Source organism: Manacus candei, unplaced genomic scaffold (genome assembly GCF_025592945.1).
Source record: "Manacus candei isolate 608988 ecotype Guabito, Panama unplaced genomic scaffold, ASM2559294v1 h1tg000018l, whole genome shotgun sequence".
Classification (NCBI taxonomy): domain Eukaryota; kingdom Metazoa; phylum Chordata; class Aves; order Passeriformes; family Pipridae; genus Manacus; species Manacus candei.
Genome location: NW_026138066.1, coordinates 1,497,995 through 1,525,671, shown reverse-complemented (window position 1 = coordinate 1,525,671; position 27,677 = coordinate 1,497,995). Strand labels below are relative to the sequence as shown.

Here is a 27,677-nt window from a genome sequence, read left to right as displayed (position 1 = left end):
ATTTTTTCAATTGTATTAATGCAGACAGTGTATATAATTCTAATGACCATTTAAAAATACATTAAAACTATTTACCATATTAGAAGGGTTTTAACATTGAGTCAGAGGTGATGTTTCAGTTAGAGGTGGTGTTTTCCCCTCCAGAGAATACATAATTGGAAGATATGAGGTTACATTGTATTAGGGATTTATTACATTTGCTTGCTTCTTGACAAAATATTCTATATCCATCATCCATTTTCATAAATGCCCAATGAATTTTAAATTACATTTGGGAAATCAATTTCTGGCTGTCTCAATAAAATACAACATTCTAGCTGTAATGTCTGGATGGTGGAAAGGGTCTTATGTTTCCCTAAGGCTCAGGATTTCTCTTAGCAGCCTTGAATGTTTTTAATGTGGACATTATTTAGAAGAATAAATACATGAATCTGAGAAAGGTTAAAGGAAGGTGAAAAATTTAAGCAGAATGTCACTAAAGGCACACATGAAGCAGGACAAATATGGTAAGAGCAGCACGTAGCAATTCAGTGATTTACTTGTTATGCCAAAGCCAAATCCCGACTCCAAATCAATATTTTGCAATGGATTAAATACGTGGCAGGAACAGAGACTGAAGTCTGCCCTAACCCAACAAGGGTATGAAGCGTGCTTAGTGAATATCAGCTGAAATGTTGTCCATTAACACATGGAAACCACATACGCACAAGGAAAAAAAAGACTATTCTGTGTTAAATCAGATAATGCAGAGATAGCAGAGACATGGGAAATCTCGATTATCACTAGAACAGGGTTTTGAAATATAGGCTCTATTTTATGAAAGAGAAAGGGGTATTGCTGTGCATTAGAGAAATTATAGACTACCAAAATATAAAATTGGCATAAAGAAAACCTTTTTTTTGAGCGTCATAATCACTTTGGGAATGGCTGCTTAAAGTGGCCATTTAGGGTATTAAGGGAGCTGGTGACAAGGCCTTGGGCTGTGGCTGAGTGAGCCATCTGCTCTGGAGTGGGGTTAAGGATATGCATGGCTGAGAGCCTCCATTTCCCATTTGCATTGCTGGCATTAGCCTTCCTATGAGTTTGAGCCCAGGATCAAGGTCTCCTCTGGATGTTTAGGAAAACCAGGATTTGGGATTATTTCTCAGTGCCCTGAATGGTAATACCCTGAGCCTCAACTATACTTCATTCACACAGACCACATGGACGAGATCTCCAATGTGTACGGAAGCATCAGGAGCTTTGGCTTTCCCCCTCTAGAGACTCCTAGGAGCTGAGGAGCTTTGGTGAAAGCAGGTTGGAAAGACAGCTGAAGAGGTCACAGTAGAGATGTGAGTCAATCCGGTCTTGAGAGCAGCTCCAAGACTTAACCAACAGACAGGCATGCACACAGAATTGGATTGAGATCCTGAGTGTGAGAATACTGTAATAAGATTCCAGCACGAAAAAGTGTGGGAGGGTGAGTTTGCCAACTATGACTCAAGAAGAAACTGCTACAGAAAGGATGGACATACTTGACAAAATAGTTATTTGAACATGGTTAATGTTGTCTTAAGAACACCTAAGAGGAATATGCAAATACATGGAATCACCGTGCATGAACAGTTTTCATAAATATTTTTATTAGGAAACAGTATTTCTCGCTTCAAAGTTACAAGTTAGAAACGAACTAGAATCCTGAGAAGCCTGGTGAGCTTACTTTACCTGTATACACTTTTTATGAGCTTATGAAAGCTCCATGATAAAGTGACCCTGCAGAAAAATGGAATCATGTCTCTTGGCCGCATCCTCCTAATGCCATCTCAGCAGTCTTGTCACAAACTGAGAGAATGGCAAAGCACTATTGGAGGAGAACTGAGGCAACTGTGGCGTATAGTTTTCAAGTTTTAAACTGAAACACATTTTCTGTGAAGTCACAATTAGAAACACAGAAACAGATGTGCAAGATTTTGATGCCATCATGAAAACATCCTGATGCATACTGGATCCAGAACAAGAGGGTCTGATCTGAAATGCTCACACTGCATCAAACCACTACTTGTTTATTGTGACTAAGCAGCAGCACACACACCACGATCACATTCTGCAATCGCCAGTAGCACCGTGCACTGACGTTCTGAGTAGGTTCACAATAAACCACAAGCCAACCCGCTTCAGCATGGATGTAAAAAGTGATGTTGCTCACTAGGGACGGAGTTTACACCAGACTCCTCTTGTACCAAACACAGCCTACCTGCGCATGGGGCAGAGCAGAAGGCACACACAAGTGTAAATTAATTCAATTTAGTGCTGGTAGAGCTAAAAAGAGCTGGCTGCACTTCAGAAACTTTAGTTCTAAAAGGACCAGCGTAAAGATGCCTCAAATTTACAAACCAGGACATCTGCAGGACATGGGTTTACAAGTTTTTTGCCTATTTAAGTTTCTGTAATGATACCTGAGGCTGAAAAAAGATGACTTAACAGAGGCCTGATAAGAGCTTGGGTTTTTTTCCGTGTGAGCCGCTTTGCACAAGTTTTCACAAACAACACGAAGAGAGAGAGGACGATGTGAAGGAGTTTCACGGGCTGAGATCCCCGCTACGGTCTGTGTGTGACCGCCACATCCAGGCAGCGGCCAGGCCACAGATGGCTCCTGGCGGCACCTGCGAGCCGGGGCAGCCACCGGGAGAGGCCTGGGGCGCAGCTCTGCTCAGCCCACGCAGGCAGAGCTCGCACCGTGCCCGCGCAAGGACGGCGACACCGACGACAAAGCACGAGTGAAATGCAGGAAGGACAATGTGGACACCCGCTGCCGGGGAGGGAGGGCAAGAACCTGCTCCTTCCCGGCTGAGTACAGACCCATCTCGGGGCCAACAGGTGTCCCCCGGTGCCTCGGGGACCGTGTCCCGCCGCTCGCCCGCCCCAGCGCCCCTGCCCGGGGAGCGGCCCCGCCGCTCCCCGCTCGGCCCCGCTGGACCGGCCTGGCGGGCGGGGGAGGCCGGGGGAGGTGGGAGGGGACGTGGGAAGGACTTCGGTTGCCACTACAAATCTGGTGACAGACCCGCCACCGGCACATGGCCATCGGCAGGTGGGTGCGGGGCGGCGGTCTGGGGCGGCCGCGGGGCTGCGGGTGATGGGTGAGCGCGGGGTGTTAGCGTGCTTCCCCGGGGGGCCCCCGGACGCTCCGCTCCCCGCCCTCGGCGGCGGGAGGCGGTCGCGGGGAGCCCCGCACCGGGCGGGGGCCGGGGCGGGCGGGGGCGGCCCCGCGCGGCGCTGACGTCGCCGAGGGGCCGCTCCGAGGCGGCGGCGGCGGTTCGGGGCGCCCAAGATGGCGGCGGCGGCCGGTGACGGGTGCGTGCGGCGGCGGCGACGGTCGGGAGCGGGAGCGGGAGCGGGGCGGTGGCGGTGACACCCCCGGGCCGGGCCGCGGGAGCAGGTGCCCCGCGGGGGGGAGCGCGGGACGGCCGCGCCTTTCTCCCGGGGAGGGGCGGTAGCGGCGGCGCGCTGCCTGCGGAGCGGCACCTGAGCAGGAGGCGCTCGTTGCCGCGGGGGCGAGCCGGGCGCTGCGTGGGGCCGGGGGAGCGGGCCCCGGGACCGGCCTCCCGCGCCGGGCAGCAGCCATGCTGCCGCCTCGCCGCCGTGTGTGGCGGGGAACCCCTGCGCGGTGCCCCGTCCCTTCGCTCGTCCCGGCGTGGCTGGGAAGGCGTCGAGGTGAGGGAGAGCGGGGGAAGGAGGAGAGGGTGGCGGTGACGAGGCCCCGCCGCCCGAGTCTCCCGCCTGCGGTGGCGAGAGGCGAAGAGTCGCGCCATGTCGCGATACGCCGGGAAGCGCTGGACCTTCTACCCAAAGAGCTCGTACCGCGGCATCGAGCCCTGGGCGAGTTTAGCCGGGGTGTCTGCAGGGCTGTCAGTCAGAACAGGAGCCAGGCGTTCCCCGAGAGCTGTCAGGGCAGGCAGAGATGCTCGTTTTTCTAAACGGGAAGAACTGTCAAGTGTGAATTCAGACCAGTAAGAAACGCCGTGTTTTCCGTGCTTCTGTGAAAAGTGCTTCAGTCTGTATTGTTTGTTTACCTCGAATTCTCCGCTGCAGGAAATGCGCGGTTATTTGCTGTAGGAGACATCGAATGTAAAGCTGTGCCGCTGTCTGTAGTGTCCTGGTGTAAATGACCACTTCTAGGCGGCACGCTGGATGTACATTCCTTAGTTGGTAAAAAAAAGAGCAAAAAAAGTTAAATGGAGATCTGCATGGCTCCAGAGAAAGGAGGCTGGGGGTTTTCTTGTCAAAGGCTGTCCTCTTAAGAATCGGAAATAACATACAAAAATTTCCTTTTTAAGTGCTGCTTTGATTTTAACTCTTACTGTTGTGTCTTCGGGACTGTACTGCAGCTGGAAGTTATGCACATCAGTGTTTCGTTTAGGTATTTTCTTCAAGAAAACTAGTTTAAGAAATCAATAAAGCAGCACAGTTGCCTTCTAGTTAGCATACTTGTTATCTAAAACTTTCACTTGTTCAAGTACCCACGATTCCTGTGTTTTCAGATACTAAAAGAAGTAATCTGAACCTGATGAAAATCAGTTGTTAAACTATCATCGAATTTAAAAGCCAGAATATAAAAGGGGCACAAGAGTGTGCACACACATGCACACGTCTGTGGATATATAATTGTAAAACTATATATTGCATTTCTAATCTAAGGCTTGAGACTTCTCATTTATGTGCCAAGCCATTAGTTACAAAACTAGTGATAAGAGGAAAATACTTCCTTCTGTGTATATTTAGAGTTACATTTTTAAAATTTATCAGCTGTGAAAATGAATCTTAAATTCTTAAAGTCTTAAATTATTGTTTACATGGAACAAAAATGGAAGAAAACCATCAGTTTTACTGACTTCTAAGTTGTTTTTGTTATCAGATACTTTTTCAGGCCATGAATTACCAAAAAATGTACGTTTTACCAGCCATTCTTGAGTGAAACAAAAGGAAACATGTCAGTAAGGTTGAAAGGTTCAATAAGAAAAATCCTTCTCCGTATATCTTTGTTTCTAGCTTGTGAAAGTTTGGTGCAAGAAAAGCCTTCTGTATGCCTCTGGGTTCCCAGACAACTTAATGGTTTCAATAGTACTGTTCTGTATGTTAGGAGTTGCTATTTTGCTTACTACTTCTGCTCAGGTCTGTAGTAAGAACACAGTTGGGGGCTTGATCTCTGAAGCGCTGATCAAGTAATTCAAAGTTTCTTTGTGTCTGTGCACAGAACTGAACCTCAGGAGAGAAGAATGCAGAAACTAGGGCTGAATAACTTCCTTTAGGGAATTTTAACTTCGGAGTGTTGGCTTCTACTATATTATTCCTGCTGCAGCTTTCTAGTAGGTGTGGGAATGAGTATGTAGTATTTTTCACGTTTCTTCCACCATTATCTGTCACTTCACTCCTTATTTTTTCCCTGAGGTATTGTATTTTCCCAAGTCTTGATTCTAAGGTACAGTTTTTAAATTTTGTGAGTTGATGTACTGTTTCAGTATTTCAAACGTTCATGCTATCAGTGTGCTGCTTGACATTCATCTGAAGTTTTCTTGATCTCACTTTTGTACCCTTTAAGTTTTTTGCAGTCTTTTTGACCAAACCCTGCAATTTGGTTTTTTTACATTTTCTTCAGAGAAAGACTCCCATGCCAGGATGTTTCCTCCCCCTCCCCCTTCCACCCTGTCTCCTTTCTCCACACATCGACGTAGGTGGGAAAATGTCATGCTGGCTTGGTTGCTGGTGGGGGAGCTGGGGTTTTAGGTTTTTCTCTTTAAGGCGCTGATCTTGCGCTTTCGTAGAGTCGTGTTGTTTTTGCATGAAGAGATTGATTGTGCAACCCCGGTTTACACAGTGGTCGTCCTGAAATCAGCAGACTACTTTTGTCCTCAGTCCAATATCTGCTTATTCTGAGGCATGTAAATAGTTTCAGTCGTGATAATGTTTTTAAAATTGAGAAAAAAAATAACTCTGACCATATAATATTAAAAAGAAGGAAAAATAAGGCACGGTGTTTACACAGTGACTTTAACAAAACTAAAAAGGGTTTGACCTGTCCGACTTCTCTGACTGACAGCATTGCTGTGTGTGACAGCCCTGTGGGAAGACAGAGTTAGTGTTTTTTCCTGGTCTGCTGGAAAGGACCGTTACTAATATGCAGGGGAATCTATTTATCCCAGCCCAAAAACACAAATAGGAGTCTTGTCACTTAAAATTCTGTATACCATATTTAATTATTGCAACACGCTTTACGTAGGTATTACTTCAATAGTCCAGGAAGAATTAGTGTACATAGATACATAGTCCAACTCTGAAATTTATGTGCATTTTATCAGTGTTATAAAAGCTCGGCTTTGTTGGGGAAAATAGGTTGTCAGACTTGAAGACTTGGGATAGTGCTAATAGTCTTATTTATAAAGACAATATAAAAAGCAAACTTACTATGCACAACTTTTGTAAAAGAATCTACATAGTACCTACAAATAGATTGCCTTTTAAAAAGAATGAATATCGAGGATGCTAGCAAGCTGAAAAAGTGAAAAAGCGAGCCACTTTTGTGATTTGTTGACCATAGCACACAAGGCATCTTGACCTCCTGTGTCTGGTACTTAATCTGGGAGTTGCTGTGTGAGTACCCAGAGGTCTTGGTGCCTGAAATTCTTTGGTGTAGTGAGTATGGACTGGAGACAACTCTTAGCTAAAATGAATGAGCATGATTAAAAGGGGCATGTAAAATTGTATATGCTGTATTAGTTTCACTACAGCTGGTTCAGCCTTTTCTCCGTTACAGAGTAAGATCTATACAACACGTGCAATGTGATTATGTGCTTAGAGAGCTATTACAGCTCTTATGCTGATGTCTGTTTTAGAGCATTTTATAAGACACTAGCTGTGGGCCAATTGACCAAACAAAGACATTTTTTGTTAAATCTTTTAACGACAGTTTTTGTCTAAGGACCAGATGAAATTTAAAGCTTCTTTCCTAGCCAGCTGCAACCTTTTACCTGTTTCCCGTCCTTAGTGGTGTTGTGTCATTGTATGTTAGGATTCCCTCTGTCTAATGCTTATTTTACTCTAAACATCTGTTCTACGTTGAGTAACCTCTCCATGTATTTCAGAATTGAAAAAATTGATAAATATTAGCATATTTAAGGATAATAGCTGGAATATAATTTTTTGGGTTCTATCCAGAGTTGTGTAAATCACTTAGTACTTTTGTAGCATGGCTTACTTATCTGTGAAGCATAGAATCCTGGACCTTGATATTGTACAGCCTAGGCCAGGTCTGCAGCATGCATTTGTAATGGCATGACTTGTCTCACTTGGCATAGCCTGGATATTTGACAAACCCTTGGTACTCCTCAAGTGAATTAACTGTTTCATCTGGCAAGTACTGCACATAATGACAGTGGTGCTGGTGCTATTTGGCCCTTCTAGTCAGTCGTGGTGGGCACGAATGCCCCAGATCAAATATAATCACTTCATGACACACCACAGCACCATTATCATTTGTCTCTAGATGATATATCTAAACAAGAGATAGTCAAAGAAAGATAGTAAAAATGTAAAGAATGCTTCACTGTCTGTTTAATTTTTGTTAATCAGAGCCAGCCTGTTTGTTTTGGGAAAATGCACCTTATAGGAGAAAGCAAAAACAGCAGCTTTGAACAAACAAATGCAACCATATAAACTTAATAAAGGATGTAAGCCAGTGCTAGTGAGATTTTTAAATGATCTTTTGAAGACACATATTGGAAAGATTGGTTCAAAATGCAGGTTTTTAGAAAGTTTGCAGCAACCGAGGTAGATATCTACTATTTTTGTCATATTAACAAATTGAGTTCTGCTTTTCCAAGTTACTCTTGCAGAGGTGTTAGGATGACATGTTAAAATGTACTTGTTTAAGATATATTATTGTAGAAATGGTATAATGGGCTTGACTGAGCACAGAGGGGCAGTGATTTAATTAAAGGTGTGGTTTAATAAAGGGTTCGAGTTGTATAAAGCCTCATTTGTCTGAACTGTTGGCACTGTATAAGTGACCTTTGCACTTCTGCACCTGTATGCTTAGGAATAGAATCAATAGAAGAATTTTTGAATCATAGAATCACAGACTGGTTTGGTTGGAAGGGACTGTAATCTACTCCAACCCCCTGGCATGTGCAGGGACACCTTCCACTAGACCAGGTTGCTCAAAGCCCAGTCCCATCCGGCCCTGAACACTACCAGGGATGGGGCATCCACAGCTTCTCTGGGTGACCAGTTTCACTTTGTGCTTGTATCCAAACTCTGTAACAGTGTCTTTTAACCAAATCAGTGCTCCTTTGAAAAAAAAAAAAACAAACCCAGGCCTAAATTGTAGCTAGTATGCTTCAGTCCTGACTGGCCAGAAGGTATTGGGAATATCAACAGTGGTATTCAGACAATTTAGTTCGAATGTTGAACTGCTGATGATGGTGTTAGGTGTGGCCCCACATAACTGACTGCTTTCATGTGCTTGGTGGGACTTAGTTGGATGATGGTCATGATCTTAACCTCAGGTATGAATTTGGTATACTGACTCCTGTAAAAGGGATACATTTGGGTATTTATGATCTGTAATTTATATATATATTTTTTTTTAGTTGCAGATTGAAATATCATGGACAGAAAACAGTTTGGATGATGTGTTTTGCCAGCATATCTCTGCAGTTTCAGTTTTAACAATGGATAAGTGTAAGCATGTGGGACGTCTGCGACTGGCCCAAGATCACTCCATTCTCAATCCACAGAAATGGCATTGCATGGACTGCAATACTACGGAATCTGTGTGGGCGTGCCTCAGCTGCTCACATGTGGCATGTGGAAGATACATCGAAGAACATGCACTAAAGCACTTTCAGGAGAGCAGGCACCCCGTGGCATTGGAAGTAAATGATCTGTACGTTTTCTGTTATCTCTGCGACGATTACGTTCTCAATGATAACGCAACTGGTGATCTGAAGCTGTTGCGGAGTACCTTAAGTGCAATCAAGAGTCAAAACTATGAGTGCACTACTCGGAGCGGGAGGACTTTGCGTTCTATGGGTACAAGTGATGATTCCTACCTTTCACATGGCGGTGCCCAAGCCACGCTTCGGAATGAAGATCGAATGTTCACAGCTCTCTGGCACCGACGGCGCGCGTTCCTGGGCAAAATATTCAGATCGTGGCTTGAGCTGACACCTACTGGAAAAAGGATTTTGGAAGAAGAGAGACGTCGGGAAGAAGCAGAGGAAAAAAAGGACAGAGCTAGGAAGAGAAGACAAGAACGAAAGCGTGAGTTGAAAGCAGAGATGGAAAAGATGCCTCCAAGAAAGAGCAGTCGTTTACAAAATCAGATTAGAATGTCTTCAAAAACAGAACCCTGCCCTCGAAAAGCATCACAGAACATGGAATCTGTGGCAGAGTTGAAAGAGACATATACCTCAGATGAATTGAGATTGAAAAAAATAAGTGACTCTCCAATTAAACGAAGGCCCACAGTGACTCCTGGGGTAACAGGACTGAGAAACCTGGGAAATACATGCTATATGAATTCTGTCCTGCAGGTATTAAGTCACTTACTTATTTTTCGAGAGTGCTTTTTAAAGCTTGATCTCAATCAAACTCAGGAACTTCTGGCAACAGCAACCAATGGTAAAACAAGATCTTCGTCTAAACACCCATCAATAGCTGCCTCAACATTACATGTGAATGAGAACCAAGAGAAAGTAAAGGGATCTGTGAGGCGGCCTAGTTTATCCTCTGGATTAAGTGGAGGAGCATCAAAAAGTATGGAACTCATTCAGCCCAGGGAGCCCAGTTCAAAGCATATTTCTCTCTGTCATGAGCTGCATACTCTGTTCCAGGTTATGTGGTCTGGCAAATGGGCACTGGTGTCTCCTTTTGCCATGCTTCATTCTGTGTGGAGACTAATTCCAGCCTTCAGAGGATATGCCCAACAAGATGCTCAGGAATTTCTCTGTGAACTTTTGGATAAAGTACAGCAGGAACTGGAGACTACAGGGACCAGATACCCAGCTCTTATCCCTGCTTCTCAAAGAAAACTTATAAAACAGGTTTTGACTGTGGTTAACAACATTTTTCATGGACAGCTATTGAGTCAGGTAAGTTTTATGATTTTTTTAAGTTGTGTAATGATTTGTGGTTCTGGATTTATAATAGTCAGTCAGTGATGGACATACTTCAAAGGCTCATACATTTATAACTACTGAGGAGGGGTGGAGAGGATATAATACACAGTTTCAGAAGAAAAGTGCTATCAATAGAAGACTCATCTGGTAAACATAAGTGTTAAAACTGCTATTTTAAAACACACCTTTCCAACTACTGAGAAATATTTGTCTTTACTGTTAAGCACCAAATAATTTTAAGGAGTAAAGATTTACAATTTTAAGTATCTAGTTTATCCTTATAGTGATAAAAGGTATTACAGAAGGTGTAAATCTCATCCTAGTCAAAACTGATTAGGTAATGGATGTCAAACAGGGTGTTATTTCAGTAAATAGCTTGAATTTGAGATTCATTACCACTGAGCGATTGCATGTCATGATTTTATGTACAGAAATACTCATACTTCTTTTCTGTTACAACACAAAGATACAGAAGGCTCTGTCAACACAGGAACCAAATTTGTGGGGTGGAGGCAATGGTGGTTTTCCTTTTTTCTGCATGACTACTCTCTTTTTTTTTTTTTTTTTGTCTTCTTGGCTCCCTGTTAAGTATTTCAATGTATTTACGTACTATGATGCATATCCCAACTGTGTGTGTGTACAGATGTGTGAGAACTGACTGAACAAACAAATGCTTGTTTCTGTTGAATTAATCTAAAATCTAACCCCTTTGCATCAGGAACAGAAGTTGGGAAAATCTTGTCTGCCTGGAATTGAACTTTAGTATGCATGCACACCTTACTGAGGGAGTGCAGAGGCATTTGGTGAATATGATGTGTAAAGAAGAGGTTTAACACAAATTAAAAATGTGTCTCTTCCTGGTAATCTGACTGAGTGATGTTTTAATATGTGAAGCTAGAAATCCAAGTGGGTTTTGACTGAGGTAGGATTGTTTACTGCTACAATACTTGTAAACTTCATAATGAGGTAACAGGGTTGCTTGCAGCACATGTTTGCTTTTAGTCATCTTAGGTTTTGTGAAACTACTACAAACTAGTATCTAGAAATTAGATCTGCTAATACAACCAGATCATCCTCTACCTTCTGTCTAGCCCAGTGGAAGAGCATTTCTGTTGGCATACTTCCTTTCCTTGGGGTAGTTAACATATCTTGTATCAGTGTTGTCTACTCTAAGTGTCTAGTGTATTGTGTCCTTAAAGATTTTTTGTTTGAAAATACCATTTCTCTCCGAAATAGGAACTGTATTAGTAAAATGAAGTAATTGTTTAAGAATACTGACAAGGTTTGGTTGCATTCCAAGCCTTACAGGATTCATTATTTTGGTAAAAGTTTTCAAGGCTCTAAAGACATAAGCATCATTTCAGTAGTACCACTTCTTTCACATATTTTTAGCTTTGTTTTGTGAAGAGGCTTGTGACTAGAAAGACTCCCACCTTCCTGAGAGCAGGGAGGGGAATAGTGAGAATTACTATTGAGTAAATTCAAACAAACAAACAAACTCCACACTACTGAATAAAACTAGAAGGGAATGAAATAGTTTTGAGCTATCCTGTGACTTCTGTGACTACAACACACAGCTCTTAATGCAGCTGGGCAATGTCTGAGTGCAAAATACAACCTTGATGAACTTGAATGCCTGAAATAAGAGGAATAAGAAAAAGAGTATTGAGACTGTTATCTGTAGTAATTTCTTGCTGTCTTATTAGGCAGTTCCCACAGACTGTCCAACACTCTACCCCTTCTGATGTTCCTTTGTCTTCTGACACTCCTTTGTTTCAGTTTAATCTTCATTAGCACTTTTGAATATGGTAGGTTTTATAAGGCAAATGTAACCCTTGAAGATTTACATTTCTTCCTTGTAAAATATATTCAGGTCATCTTAATGATTCCGTCCTTGGTGTTTGCACAGGGAAGGTTTAAAAACTGTTAAGCAATTATTTTCCTTTCCTCGGTAAGACTCCTGCATCATGATTTCACTATGCATTTGTCAGAACAGCTTTAATGAAGTTAACAAAAAGGGCAAGAAAACATCCATGCAGGGCTGGAAAAAAAACTAGACTCCTTGCTATGTTATCACATCTCTGTCAAGCTTTTAAAAACAAGGAGTGTACTAATAGTCCTTGTAGGCTTAACTTTACCTACAAGCTGTGACAGTATTACAGTTTCTCTCTAGAAGATAGTTGGAGCCATTGCCTGCTGCATTTATTAAAAGTAGGATGCAATTTTAGTCTAGAGTATTTAATGTAGCATCTTACTCCAATGAAAAAGGGGAATTGAGAAGCACATTTCTGTGTGCAGTTGCCTTCTGTTTTAGAATCACTAAAAACTTACTATAATTTCCCTTTGTATATAAAATATCAGTTCAAGATATTTGATTCTATGAGATACTCAAGTGCAGTGAAGTAAATTTTCCTGACCTTCAAGCCTCAGGAATACTATGAACTACTCTTGATCCAGTACAGGGAGGATCACTTACAATGCAGATAAGCTGTGTGTTTACCTAGGTTTTGCATTACTTTCACAGGTGCAATAAAACATTTCCCCCCTCTTCCAGCTATGCTAATTTAAGTTGAAGGGAAGTCATAATCCTGAGTGTGCCATCAATCTGTTGCTATTGAAATGGCTGCCTAGTTCAGCACTAACTGAATTTAGGATATAATATTAAGAAAGGAGAGAAATGAGTGTGTGAGAATCTTAGGCAGATTACTTTTTGATAACTAGAAAAAGCTTTGGGTGATGTCAAAACAATCACACATTTTATATGGGTGAGTTGTTTTTGTTTATTTGTGTTCTCAGCTGATTTAAAGCAAGTCTTCTTCATCTGCTGCTTGAAATATTTTACTATTTTGTGGAGCACTAGACGAGATAATGGGTAACTCCAGGAATAGCATGAGCAGATTGCCTCTGGTTTTTTATTTTATATTTATTCTAATGTTCGTTTTAGGATTTCAGCTTTTTATTCTGCAGTATAGACTGAAACTTCAACACCTAGTACATCCAAGGGAAGTAAAGATCAGATATATAGCTACAAAACCTTTTCCCTTCTGTCTTTTCACACGCTAGTCTTCATGCAGGGATTGTCTGGAGAAAGCTGTGCTGTTGCATTTAGTTGAAAAAGGAGTTTGTACCTTGTAAACCTGTGCTTTCAGAGGCAAATCTGCTGGAGCAGTGGCTCATACTTCTGAAACCCATTGGGACTGTAAGCAGATGCCAATATGTCTATTAAAATACTAGTTGTTTTCAATCTCTCAGTGCTTGTACTCTTATGGAAAGTGCTTCCTGTCTCCTGTCTTCAGTCCTTCAATGGGAAATGAGAAACTACTGCACTCTGAAGTTATGTGGCAGTGGTGAACTAACCCACACTGGTTCACAGATCTTAAAAGTATACTTCAAGAGCTCAAGTGTCTTAGCTACTGTCTCTCTCAAGACAAGAGTTCTTCTGGGTTGTGTTTTTTTGAATGGTACCAACTAAATAGCACAGTATGCAACAATTTTTAAAGTATCTTTATTTCAAACTTTGTCCATATTAAGCTAGGAAGTGGACAGATGTATTTCTAAAAATGTAGAAATTGAAATAGAAGATTTTAGCTTTCAAAATAAGTATATATTTTCAGCACTGCTTTGGGAAAATTGTGTGCCATGTGTGCTCAGAAATCATATGAGCAGAAACTGTGTGTTATACCAGTATTTTTTGTTGATGGGGGGGATAGCAGGGAAATTGGCACAAAATATTTGTGTAAGCTGATCTAGACAACCTAGCTGAGCTAGGAAGCTAGCTTAGCAGATCTAGAAAAGTTGCAGATAATCGTGGTGGCAAAATCTGTGACACATAGATACAGCTCTCACCTCGTAAACTTCAGCTTTTTAAGTAAATTGTTTTACCTTTGGGATAACATTAAGTACACAGAGTTTGATTGCTTGAAAGTCAGAAGGCCCTTTTGGATTGTAATTAGATTTTAATAGATTATCAGGACATGGGAAATGGTAAAAGAATAGAAATGTGTTTTTGATACGACTGATTTGGAAGCACTCTTGGAATTGGAGTATAGCACATGTGTCTCTAGTTAATTGCCCAATATAACTGTCCCGCAGTTCAACCCATATAGTACAAAGCTTTCTGGAACTAAGAAGCAGTAGTTACTGAGAAAAAGAGATACTGGATATTTCCTATATCGTCCTTCTTGGCCACTATGTTGATAAAATTTCTATGTTGGTAAAACCTTAAAACTTCTTCCCGAGATAAAAAATAAGCCTCTTGTCATGAGAATTAACAGGGAAAAATTACTTTTCTGTAAGCCAGGCAGTATGATTCGGAATATTATAGCCTACTCTTAAATAATGCCAAAATAATAATGCAAATTATTAGTAATATTAATTTTTGTATAAAGAGATGTAAAGGTATATTTGAATTTAATAATAACAAAATAACTGGCAAAATAATAGTTGGAGATCAATTGTCATTTTATGAAACCTTTTTGTTACCAAACATTGTTTGAATTCTCTCGGTTGCTCAGCTTTCATTCTTTTTATGATTAGTTCATGACATTTCACATGTACCTACACACGTAGCTCTGGAAATCTTCCTGTCCAACTCCCCTTAAAACAGGGTGAACTAGAACAGGTTGCTTAGGGCTGTGTGCAGTCAGGTTTTCTTTCCATTGCCCCAGGGCTGAAAACACCACAACCTCCTGTGGCAGCCTGGGCCAGTGCTAGAGCATCCTCACAGGAAAAACAGTTTCTTCTTCTGTCTGAAGGGAACCTCCTGTGCTTCATTCAGTTTGTGCCTGTTTCCTCTTGTCCTCTCAGGGGGCACCAGTGAGAAGAGCCTGGCTCAGGCTTCTTTACTTACCCCATAAGGTCTGTCTGTGTTTATATATGGATATATACAAACATATACACACATGCACAAGGATGAAATCCACCTTGAGCTTCCTTCTCCAGGCTGAACGCTCCCAGCTCTCTCTGCCTCTCCTCCTTGTATGTCACCTGCTCCAAGCCCTTTCAGCATCTTCCTTGCCCCTTGGTGGACTCAGTCCAGCCTATCTGTGTCACCGTTTTTTCTAAGCACTGGACCCAGCCCTTCAGCTGTGCCTCACCAGGGCTGAGGAGGGGGGAGGGATCACCTCCCTGGACCTGCTGGCAATGCTCTGCCTGATGCAGCTCCAGAGGCTGTTGGCCTGCTTTGCCATGGGGCACATCCCTGGCTCATGGACAGCTTGTTCCACAGATCCTTCTCTAGAGAGCTGCTTCCAACACAGCTTGGACTGGTGCCTGGGGTGATTCCTGCCCGGGTCCAGGATGGCATTTCCCTTTGTAAAGCTGCATGAGGTGCCTGTTGTCCCTTTTCCTGGGCCTGTCCTGGTCCCCTTGGGTGGCAGTGCCCTCAACCAGCCTACCAGCTACTCCTCCCTGCTCTGTGTCACTTGCAAACTTGCTGAGAATTCAAAAGAATTGGCTCCAGTATTTATTACAGAAATGCCTACTAAGAGCTAGCTTTTGATATCTCTAGGCACCCTTAAAAAATCCCAAGGGGTTTGATTACTTCCTTATCATGTTTGAGATGGAATCTGAGCAAAATGCTTCCCCCTGCATTCCCCTCAGCACGACAGTGCTCAGCAATGAATATGTCAAGACCCAGGGAGTGAAGTAGGTTCTAACCAATGCAGTATGTAAACTATGTGTAAAGTGTGTTTTCAGGACAGATTGGCTGATGAAAGGGGAAATGTGAAATCTTTAGTTGTTTGAAAGCCTTCAGTTTTGGGTAGCAGAGTTAGAGTTTGGGGGAGAATAGTGCTGAAAATTGTTTCCCACTGAATAGGCGGTTAAAAAGATGAGAACTTCAGGTAGGTAATTGGGGCTTAAACCAATTCATGACCTATATACTGATTTCTATATTTTGATATTAGTCTTTGTGCTTTTATGTTTAGCCTGAGACACAAAATGATTGTCAAGTTGCTTTCCAGCTAGATGGTGACATTTTAAATTAATCTGTAAGAGGGCATTGAATCACAGACCACAGTTTTGCTATGTTTATGCTTATGTTATTCTGCTAAATAAATGAAGATCATTTTGGTGATGCTATATGCTCATCACTACAAAGTTTAGGGTCCTTTTAAACAAAGACTGTCATGTGAATTCCATATTATAGCAGTATTCTAGAGATCTCCTTCAGTTTCAGTTACTTTGCTGTGGAAAAATTGAATTACTAATTATATATTTCTTGTCTAGTGAAAACTTTAGTAGTGAAAGCACAAAAACTAAAAAAAAAAAATTGTTAGGGCAGAGGTGGTAAGTTTTCTTTCCTCCATCCAAGTGCAGGGAACATAGGCAAAACAGCTGATGATGGAATTGGCTTCTTCTGCAGCAATATGTTAACTATTTTCTTTGGCTGCATTTAGACTGAATGCCATCCAGGGCAGTGGCTGTCCATCAAGTTATTGTGGCCACAATGATGCTTGTCTGAGTGGTCTCCATGCTTAGCTTGAATCAAGCAATTTGATCCAGCTCTTTTCAGTCTGGCCTTTGGCCCATGATTGAATACTAAGCTTTAACCAAACAATTGTATTTAGTACCCGTGTTTCAAGGCATGAGAGGGTGGTCAGGGCAGAACATAAGGCAGAGATTTAGGTAGCTAAACCCAATAATTTACTTACTTTGCTCTAATGTGAACATCTCCAGCATTAAGGCTTCCTAAAATAGCAATTACGGATTCTAACAGGGAAGTGAAATCAAACTCTGAATTTATAAAATATAGTCATAAAGATACACATCACGAACCAGATTGCTAGAGCAGACTCACTTCTCTATTACTGTTGTGCGTACTTATACTATAAAAAGTTACATTGGACAGATGCATAAAGTTTTTGCCTTTTGAGTTCACATTTGAGGTTCTTTTTGTTTTGTTTTGTTTTTTATAAAAACCTTGGATTTCATTCAAGTTTTTGAACAGATTTTACAATTTCAGTGCCTTTCATGAAAAAAGAAAATCTGAGTTGCACTGTGTGGGTGGTGGTGGAGTGTGAGAAAAAGGAGTTCCATTTAGGACAGAAAGAAGAGTGATGGGAGTGTTGTGAAGCCAGTGCCAATGCACAGGCCAGTGCAGATGGATTCCACGGAAGGGTAGAGATCCTCCTACTTTTTGAGTAATCCAATTTGTAAGCTCTGGCCTGGCTAAGAAAAATGCTACAACCTTTGTCCCAGCCCTGATTTCCCTCTCCTTTCCCACCGAGTGGGAGTGCGCACAGGAGCAGGCAGCACAGGAGCAGGCAGCACAGGAGCAGGCAGCACAGGAGCGGGCAGCACAGGAGCAGGCAGGCACAGTGGCTGATGTGGCTGGGCGTGTGCTTACCCGAGTGTGTCAGGTTACTTGGCTGTTGGCAAGTACATAAATCCCAGAGTTTAACCCTCCTGCAGTGCCGCAGTGAGGAGGACTCTCTTGGATTTGAGGAAATAAGTGCAGCTGTATATCAGTACCAGATTTTTGTCCCCACAAAGGGACTTGGTTCACAGTCGCATGATGAGATGAGAAGCAGCTCTATTGCATCAGTTTATCTTTCTCAGTTTTTTTAAGAGACAAAAACTGGAAGCTGGGTCTGGTAATTTCTTTTTTTCTGGGATCATACTTATTAACTAGTTGGGAAAGAGGATCTTAAAATAATCTATATTATTAACATGTTAAGTTTAAAACCTCAGAACTTGTTAAAATTGTCTGTCTTGAGTTCACGTGTGTTCTTCATCCTGAGCCCATTAATCTTAAGTGTGCCTTCGTGCGCAACAAATTCTTAAGTAACTCATCAATTAAGTAAACGTTTGGCCTGACAAAATTACCCATTTGTACAGCAGAAATCTATTAGTCATTCTGTGTTTATGCTGGAGTTAGCTTGAACTGTGGCCGAACATATCATTTTGTCTCCAAGTCTAGATTCCAGCCCTGAATTACTAATAATTTGTGGCTTTGAAATGTTGCCAGATGTTAGCACTTACAAAAGAAGCTCCTGTCAGTGTAAATTAAAACAGAAGATTCTCCTCTTTTCTGCTATGTAAGTCTGAAGTTTTGTTTTCTAAGAACAAGGCAGTGGCATTTTCATCTTAAAACTTTAAGCAGTGAACCGCTTTCCTAACTCCACTGCTGAACGTCTCTGCTGGAACATAAATACACACATGCACTGGGTGGCTAATGCAGAGATCCTGTATAAGCTGTTGTAGCTAATGAATGCATGAAATAATGACTCACAAGAACACCTAGGAGGAAGGTACCAGGAGGTGACAGATCGGTCCTTATATAAATGATCATGAAATAATAAAGCAGAGTGAATAATTACCTAATAGCAAACTTTCAGAGGAAAATAAAGGAGCTCTTTAACAAAGCTGAGTGTATTTTCACATTTGTATGGGGTTACTAACCCAACTGAAGGGAACCACACTGAATTTATGCAGAACAGCAGCAGCATAAAGGGGTTCCTGTGAAATAACAGTCTTTGGATGCCACATGGATTTTCATTCCTTTATTACTATGTATTTGTGTAGTTGTTCCAAACAATTTGTGGTATTTATCCAAATAGGAAGCATGCAACACCTAATGTGTTGCTTTTCCAGCTTAGAGGAGCTACTACTTTGAACTTACTTTCCTAAATATTTAATGTTATCATAAATTAATTGTCTGCTGCTGTATTATCTGCATTTTTCAGGTTGACTCACTTCACTTCTTGACATTTTATTTATGTTGTCTTACTGCTTGTCCTTTCCCTAGTGTGACGATGGATCCACTTACTGAAAGAAGAAATAAATTATTTTTACCTGTTAATTTTTCTTTGAAGAAGTGTGCTTCCTAATCCAGGCTTCCCTGGAAGACTTACAAAGTAAGAAGGATATGACTTTAAAATCCCCAGCTGTTCCTTTTTTTTTTTTTTTTTTTTTGTGCGTGTGTGTGTTTTTAATTTATTTTTATTTATTTTTAAATTAACCTAAACTATAATTTCTCATATAAATTTTCCTTTGGAGAAAAGACTCCTGAGACTTCACCAGCTGCTTTCTTTTGGACAGTCCCAGACAGAACATTTTGACACTGTTTTTGTTTCTCAGTAAAACATAAGATCGCTTACTTGTTTGTGATAACAGTATTGGACGTGCTGCTTCAGAGAAAAGAAATTAGGTGTATTATTTCTTTTGTTAAATTACTGTGTCTTGTCTTTGGTTATGTTGGTTATCTCTAGGGAAAAAAATCTTTTTTTAGAAGTATGTTATGGTACGCTTTTAGTGAAGTAAATTTTTGAGTGTAAGCAACTGCTGAAATATCTTTTTACAGGTTACATGTCTTGCCTGTGACAATAAATCAAATACCATAGAACCTTTCTGGGACCTGTCCCTGGAGTTTCCCGAGAGGTACCACTGCAACGGCAAGGAGATGATGTCGTCTCAGTATCCGTGTCTGCTGACAGAAATGCTGGCCAAGTTTACAGAAACTGAAGCTTTGGAAGGAAAGATATATGCATGTGATCAGTGCAACAGTGAGTAAAGGCAGTATGTACTCATGTGTACGTTCTCTGCGTGAAATATAAACTGACAGTGGAAGTATAGAGGGAAAGTACTGAAAGTCTTAGAACTATGTTGCAAACAAAGACCTTCTTCTTATGTCCTGGTGTGGTCACCTGACAGCTGTTACTCACCACCCAGAAGATTAAATTGTTCACAAGATGTTTTGCAGTGTGATGCTTCTCTTAGGTCCAGTCTCATCACACACTAATGGGGTTTCTGATACTCCCAGCTGAAGAGCTGAAGAAGCCATCAGCTTTTTAAATTAAGGTGACTAATGTAAGTGACCAAAAGTATTTTTTACTTGCATCATAAAATAATCCTCGTAATATGGCTCTCAGACTCTATCCTTTCTAAGGAGGCACATACTGTAGATATTTAGGTTCAGACAAATTTTGTGGATAAATCTTAGACTGAAATACGGGGCTGTTACCAAGATTTGTATTGTGTAACTGTGTGTTTGACCTCAGCAAAACGAAGGAAGTTTTCTTCTAAACCAGTTATACTCACAGAAGCTCAGAAGCAGCTTATGGTGTGTCGACTACCTCAGGTTCTCAGATTACACCTTAAACGGTTTAGGTAAGTAGTACCACAACAGAAAGTGTTGCAAACTGACAGATTCACTCCTGCTCTTCCATTGTTCTGGATCAGTGTTTTTCAGCATCAGTTTCATTTCCCTCTGCTAGTATGATGAGAAATAGTTACTAGAAACTTCTTTTTCTTATTTAATTTAAACATCAGTAAGATATGCTATAAGTAGGAAATTAACTTTTTTGATTCAGCTGCTTGCTGCTCTAGTACCAAAATTATTTCATCTGTGGTTTTGGTCAAAACTACTAACCTTGCTGTGAACTCCTTTGGTAAAAATTAATCTTGTGATACCTTCAGGTAAAGTAGATGCTCATAGTCATGAATGTACAAACCTGGATTGTATTCAGTGGAAGTCCCAGATGACCTTCATATAACCAAATACATGAATGCATTAGCCTGCGAGTAAGGAAGCAGACACTGCATCTCTGTGAACTCTTAGCCCACACATTTGTACAGTCTGTTCCTAATACAAAGGAAACTGATGAGAAGGAGATGGGATAAATGAGAAATACCAATGAGGTATAATAGGTGGGAAGTACTTCCCGCTAACCATACACAGACCTTAAGATGGATCTTTCAGAAGACGATAATAAGTACCATAGACAGATTTAAAAGGCCTTGAAATAAAGAAGTGAAAGAGGAAGCCTAGAAAAAACCCTAGCATTTATTTTGTGCACAAAACAATATTGAAAATATGTTATGTTAAAATATAATTCAGAATGCTGTGTTCTTTCTTTGAAAAAAACCGTAAGTTTCCATTTGATTTAACTTTCCAGGTGGTCAGGACGCAATCATCGTGAGAAGATTGGCGTACATGTTAGTTTTGACCAAATACTAAACATGGAGCCTTATTGCTGCAGAGAATCCCTCAAGTCTCTCCGGCCTGACTGCTTCATCTACGACTTGTCCGCTGTGGTGATGCATCACGGGAAAGGATTTGGCTCAGGGCACTACACTGCCTACTGCTACAATTCAGAAGGAGGTAGGAATCAGCTGTGAAATAGGGAGTGCGGGAGAAAGGGGTGTTTGTAATTCTAAGCTGGCAAGATTACCGCCTTTTCGCAAAAGGAAAGGGGAGTCACTTGTAGCTGAACTGCTTAGAATGAGAATTGCAGTTCTGTAGACCAGAGTTCAATTTTTTTATTGGCTTGTTAAATGCGTTCTGGTTATAAACTCTCTTGGCAATCTGAGGAAGCTAAGCTGGGCTTTTAAGACAAAGAGGCAAATAAACTAGATCAACTGAAACAGTTTACTATTTGTACACAACTCATTAAATGGGACTGAACAGTAATTAATTATTAAATATAATGCAATTACTTATCAGTGTCCTGGTGACGGGTTTTTTGTGTGTATTTCCTTATTGTAGGATTTTGGGTACACTGCAATGATTCCAAACTCAACATGTGCACTATGGAAGAAGTATGCAAGGCTCAAGCCTACATTTTGTTTTACAGTCAACGACTTACTCAGGCAAATGGACATGGTAAAGTACCATGTCCTAGCACAGCTGAAAGTCAGCAGCACACAGAATTAGCTGGCTGTTCCATGGACAACAGTAGCAGCTAATCCAAAGCCAGTTAACTGTGTGTATGGTAAAGGTTTGAATTGTCATAACTATGTATTTGTAATGAAAGTACAATATTGTACTTTTTCAATGTTTATATACTTTCGTATTAGTTGAAGTACTCTTTACAGTGGTTAGTAAAAGGTTTATTGACAGGTAGTAACTTTGTAAGTACCTAGAATTTCAATACAGCTATTTTTTTAAGGAAAAGATTGCTATGTGCATTTAACTTTTACCTCAGGCTATTTTTTTAAGCTGGTTTTGTATTTTGATAATATTTTTGAATTGGTTTAGAAAAGTTACTTTCAATGGACAACTGATATTTCTCTGGTTAATTTTCTGTATATGCTTGTGTACATTTTATAGTATAGTTCTAATGATACCGTGATTCTTACTGTCTTGCAGGAATTGCTACTAGCTCTTAGAATACTGACATTCACCAGCAAGGAATGTTAAACATGTCAGATAGCAACTGAATTTTTGTAGGCGACTTTCTGTGAAATTCTTTTGCAATCTTCAGGGGAGCTACACTAAAGATACATTGATAGAATTTTTTAAAATCTGAAATTGAGGAAATAGAGCATGAACTTATTTTCATGTAAATATGTAAGAGGAGTGTTTAATAACACAAGAATGTATTTTTACCAAGACTTCCATGTTTTAGCCTTAACAAGCCTGACGACTTAAAACTTACGTGCCAAATTTAAAGTACTAACTTTGACAACTAGGGGCTTTTTATTCCAATAACTAAAAAGCCCTCTTAAACAAACAAACAAAAAAACTCAATAACCCCCAAACAACACACCCACACTCACCCCACTGTCATTGCTACAAGAACATTAGCATCCCTTTCTTGAATTGGACAGGCTTACTTAAAGCTGTAGCAAGCATTGTCTGTCTCAGTCATCTCTTAACACCAACAACTCATGAAAAGAAGCTGTAATGTTTGCATGAAAGCAACTTCAGTCTGACTGGTTTCATTACTCACAACTGCTGTACCTTCTACGACATGGTCCTACCACTAGCATTAACAGAGCTGTGCATCGAGGAGAATTTAACAAGCAGGAATTATCAATCCTCCAGAGACAGTGGTTAATGCCAGTTAAATTTTAATTGTGAAGTTACTTTGCGTAAATCCTATGCAAATTGTTACCTCATCTTCTGCAAAGTTTATACCTCAATAAAATGCCTTGATGTGGAAAGAAAACCATGCGTGTACTGGAATTAGTTCCTACATTATCATTACATTTTTTTAAAAATTATTTTTGGATTTTGTCTGACATGGATCAAGGCATTAACTATACAACTGCTTTGGCCATTTGTCACTGATTTAACAGCTGCTTTTATTAATGACCTTAGCTATCATTTCTGTTTCTGAAAGATGCCATAGATAGCAAGCACATGGCAGCCTCAGATCTCAAACTTCTTTATCTTGTGCTCATCCTAATTAACTATGCAAAGACAGTTTGGCTCTTTTTTTTTAAGCCAAAGACCACCTGCTGAACTGAGATGATCTGATGAACGTACTTGTTATGGCTGTGCTGTCTTTCAAGTACTTTCCTTCTCTGCTATGCTTTCTGGTGAGGAAATGAATGTAATTTAAACACTTCTTTCTAGTTACAGGTAGTTCGGAAAATAGGAAAGAAGAGGAAGGAGTCGTGCTAATTGCCTTTCAGGTTTCTGATACTTTTTCTTCCCCCAAGATCATCTCTACCATATACGTAGGGGTCCTAAGAGACTCAAGCATTAATGGAAGAGTCTGTCTTTGGACTTGCAGAGAGCAACATGGGTGTGAGTTCCTTAGTCTCAGTGGTCACTCTTAAGCACATACTCAAGTCTCTTAGAACAAATCTTATCCTGCCATCTTTACTAGAATTGCCTAGGCTATGCTTACAGCTTACAGCTATTCCCCTGCTCTCACTGCAGCAAACATCACTAAGTCTCAAGGAATTCTCTGAAAGACATCATTAACTCTGTAAAAGCAAATTCAGTTTTCTTCCCATTGGTGCTCTCTTGGGTCAAACAAGAGAAGGGAAGGAGAAAGGAGAGTGTTCTAGTCCTACTCCAAGCAGTGGGGAGAATAGAGATGATTACTGCAGTCCAGCACAAAGATGAGCTAATTCAGGTGCTCAACAGCTTGTGCTTCAGTTTTTAATACTTACTAGTTCATGTAACTAGCTCCACACCCTTTAACTAGAGCAAGGCATAACCACAGCATGAGTCTACATTTAAAACAGCTCCAGCTGGAGCCAAAGAAATTACAAAGTTGAGGACCAGTGAAAAAAATGAGCAGAAATACCATAGCTAGCACAAAGGCCTACATCCTGCTGTATGCCTTCAGCAACCAGACAGGTATTTGATCAAAGCCACTCACATATTTTAGCAGCAGCTGTTCCTGGGGTCAGGCTTCCACAACACACCTGGAGTTCTGCAGAGCAGTAGCACTAAGGGTCCAGCAATGCAGTACCTGTATCAGCAACAGGGATAGAGTTAGGTGCAATGGTCTGTTATATTGTAAGAGACCCTCTTTTATCAGAAGGAGCTGGTCTGATAGCCAAGTTACTTGTGTTTAATCATGTGATGGCACCTCAAGAGTCTGTAATTTTTGTCTCCTCTACCTTCCATCTTCATTTTCTTCCAGAAAAACAGGTGAAAGGTGAAAGGTTCAGCTGCAGCCCTGCCTTTCTAAGACGTGTCTCCACACAAATATCTGCTACCTGGCTGCCTACAGTTCCATAAGCTGCCCTTGCTGAATTTCCTCTCCTTGCATAAGCCATCAATGTTTGTAGGAACTCACAAAAGCAAGTGTGTAGTAATTATTTTAAGTGAAGTGTTCAGGAACACCTCTCTCTCTCTCTCTTACACACACACACATACACACACACAGAGCAATGCTCCATTAGTAATTCGGCAGCCAACCAGTCTGAACATGAACCCAGAGTATCTCTCTCAAGATAGAAATGTTACCAGTAATTACATTTTTACATGCATTTATGAGATCAGTTGCTGACTCCCTTCCTTAGAGAGGCTGGATTTAAACCCAGATACACAAGAGAATTGGTACTGTGTACACCTAGTTACTTCTGAGGGGAGTGCACAAAATTGTTGAGAGTGGAATGGGGCTCTGGAGATCACAGAGTCCAACTCCCCTTAAAACAGGGTGAACTAGAACAGGTTGCTCAGGGCTGTGTGCAGTCAGGTTTTCTTTCCATAGCCCCAGGGCTGGAAACACCACAACCTCCTGTGGCAGCCTGGGCCAGTGCTAGAGCATCCTCACAGGAAAAACAATTTCTTCTTCTGTCTGAAGGGAACCTCCTGTGCTTCATTCAGTTGGTGCCTGCTTCCTCTTGTCCTCTCAGGGGGCACCAGTGAGAAGAGCCTGACTCAGGCTTCTTTACTTACCCCATAAGGTGTGTGTGTGTTTATATATGGATATATACAAACATATACACACATGCACAAGGATGAAATCCACCTTGAGCTTCCTTCTCCAGGCTGAACGCTCCCAGCTCTCTCTGCCTCTCCTCCTTGTATGTCACCTGCTCCAAGCCCTTTCAGCATCTTCCTTGCCCCTTGGTGGACTCAGTCCAGCCTATCTGTGTCACCCTTTTTTCTAAGCACTGGACCCAGCCCTTCAGCTGTGCCTCACCAGGGCTGAGAGGGGGGAGGGATCACCTCTCTGGACCTGCTGCTGATGCTCTGCCTGATGCAGCTCCAGAGGCTGTTGGCCTGCTTTGCCACGGGGCACATCCCTGGCTCATGGACAGCTTGTTCCACAGATCCTTCTCTGCTTTCCATGCAGCTTGGACCTTCACTTTTATCTAGTGGTAAATAAAGCCTGTACACAGCTCTCTCCAATTTAAGGAACTGAGAGATTTGCCCTTACTGAAAGAAAAAAAATTTCGTAATTTTAAAACCTGGGGAAGCAGACATTTCAAAAACAACTAGGTAAAAAGGTTTACTTTCCCTCTTATCTGCTCACTAGCCTACACAGCACTTTTTTTCCCCCTAAAGGACTGTAGCTTTGCAAAAGAAGAGAGAAGTCAGCATCAGTATAAATGCAAAGCAGAACTAATATCAGTATGATTTGAGTTGTAAGAGTTCGGTGCCTGTCATGGCCAAAACAAGTCAAAAATCCCTGAAGTGTCACAGCACAGCTAATTATTTTTTTCTTTTACATTGGAAATACTGAAACAAGCAAAATTAGAAAAACAGTACTGCCTCTTGAATCCTTGTAGAAAAAAAATTACTATGTATAAGTCTTATAAAATGACAACCTGCTTCAAAGCATGGCATGCTTTTCTCAAGTTACATCGTCTTTATCTCTAAATACAGTTTTGTAGAACCATTTGGCAAAAGCATTATTCCATCAATGACTGAGGAAAATATACTGCCCATCTTCACTTCTAGGCAGCTGATTGATGTTCCATGGAACGCCAAGTTCTTCTGTCTCCAAACACCACTTGTAAAAATCAATGAACAAATTCCATACCACATCATTAAGTTTCCATACTGGCTTACTGTGGTTTTGTACTGTTCTGCAATACAGGTATTGTTTTGATACACTACAGTGAACATGACACAGCGATGTTGGAAAACACAACAGCAGTTTTCTCACTATCACAGCAACTTCACCTCCCCCAGTACCCTATTTCAGCCTCCTTTTTGAAAAGTTACAGTTATACTCACCCTTAAAACACCACCTCCTTTGCAAGCCAAGTGGCTGCACAGCAGCTTCCAAAAAGCTAGTGCTGGAATTGGTTCATTATTTCACAAGCTAGAGTCTGAAGTATGACAGTACATTCACGGGCATATTCCTTACAAATGCTACTTGTGCCAAGTTTATTTCCATTTTTAAATAATATTTACTTTTTAATAAAATCTACCACTGAAGAGAGAAAACCCTGATCTTTTGCATTTCTTAGGCAAAATGTAAAGTGCAAAACTCCAAGGAAATCTACCATCAATGCACAAGCAGAAAAAAAGTTTTAAAAAGGAAGCCTGTGACTCTCACTACTACTACCTTTTTAATAAAAGCAGCAGAATCTGGCCTCTAGGTGGAAAGCCCCTGCAGTTTTAATAATTTCCTTTTTTTATTTTCCACAAAGTACCTAAGCTACAGCAGCTTTCAGAAACAAAGATGACTAAACCCATCCCTCCCTCTAAGACTTCCACTTCATGGCTGGCTCTGTTTATACCCATCAGCCCTGTCTTACCCACATCTAAGGGGAAAAGTATGTTGTTCGAGTCTAAAATTATTCTCCTGGTTAGGAAAATCTTAGGCCATACCTTCATCAAAAGGACACATCACACGAGGTCAAGCTGTATGTGCTCTGATCATGTGTCTCACAAGGTCTGTGTGAAAGAAAAACCCTGTAAAGGAGGTTCTGAACTCTGGCATCTAAAAAATGTCATCATTTCTGGTGCTGCACATACAAGAAACATGATGATCCCCATCTCCTGGGTATTTGAAACAGACTGAAACTTCTGGCTCAAAAGTCTTTTGATAAACTTTTGATTTTGTCAAGTGGCAAGACAGCACAGTCCAGGTATGAGACAGCATGGCCAGGACTCTATAACTAGCACTTAGAGCAAAAGAAAAAGGCAGCCTGAAGAGCATGAAAACAGTAGGAAACTTAGTTATTTATTTTAAGGAGACAGAAATAGGACTTGCCTTCTATACTGCCAAGTGTGAATGCAGGAGGGCCAGCAGCACAGGAAACTTGTATCCAGATATCCCCAATTAAATTTAATGGCAACAAATAATCATCATGCTCTGCAGGTACTTTTCTGAGGCATTTCCTCTATAATTTGTTACACATGATTATCAGCTTCCACAT

At 41.1% G+C, this 27,677-nt stretch overlaps 1 protein-coding gene across 4 annotated transcripts; it reads left to right on the top strand.

Moving 5' to 3' along the window:
- The first annotated feature begins 2,968 nt into the window (after positions 1 to 2,968).
- On the top strand, positions 2,969 to 23,044 carry USP44 (ubiquitin specific peptidase 44). 4 transcript variants are annotated; one of them, XM_051784048.1, is made up of 6 exons: positions 2,969 to 3,067; positions 8,622 to 10,124; positions 19,456 to 19,657; positions 20,153 to 20,261; positions 21,050 to 21,255; positions 21,640 to 23,044. In XM_051784048.1, exons 2-6 carry the CDS (start codon positions 8,703 to 8,705, stop codon positions 21,837 to 21,839), a joined length of 2,139 nt encoding a protein of 712 aa, XP_051640008.1. In that variant the 5' UTR covers positions 2,969 to 3,067; positions 8,622 to 8,702; the 3' UTR covers positions 21,840 to 23,044. The 4 variants fall into 4 exon arrangements, with proteins under 4 accessions (XP_051640008.1, XP_051640007.1, XP_051640006.1 ...); XM_051784047.1 differs by lacking the exon at positions 2,969 to 3,067 and adding an exon at positions 3,237 to 3,330 and having other exon boundaries at positions 20,183 to 20,261; XM_051784046.1 differs by lacking the exon at positions 2,969 to 3,067 and adding an exon at positions 3,237 to 3,330.
- Positions 23,045 to 27,677: the final 4,633 nt, after the last annotated feature.

Excerpts from the sequence above, each read along its gene's own strand:
- USP44 (XM_051784048.1), top strand. The coding sequence starts at position 8,703 with ATGGATAAGTGTAAGCATGTGGGACGTCTGCGACTGGCCCAAGATCAC. Across the intron at positions 10,125-19,455 it reads ATGGACAGCTATTGAGTCAG|GTTACATGTCTTGCCTGTGA; the intron begins GTAAGTTTTATG and ends ATCTTTTTACAG. Across the intron at positions 21,256-21,639 it reads CTGCTACAATTCAGAAGGAG|GATTTTGGGTACACTGCAAT; the intron begins GTAGGAATCAGC and ends TCCTTATTGTAG.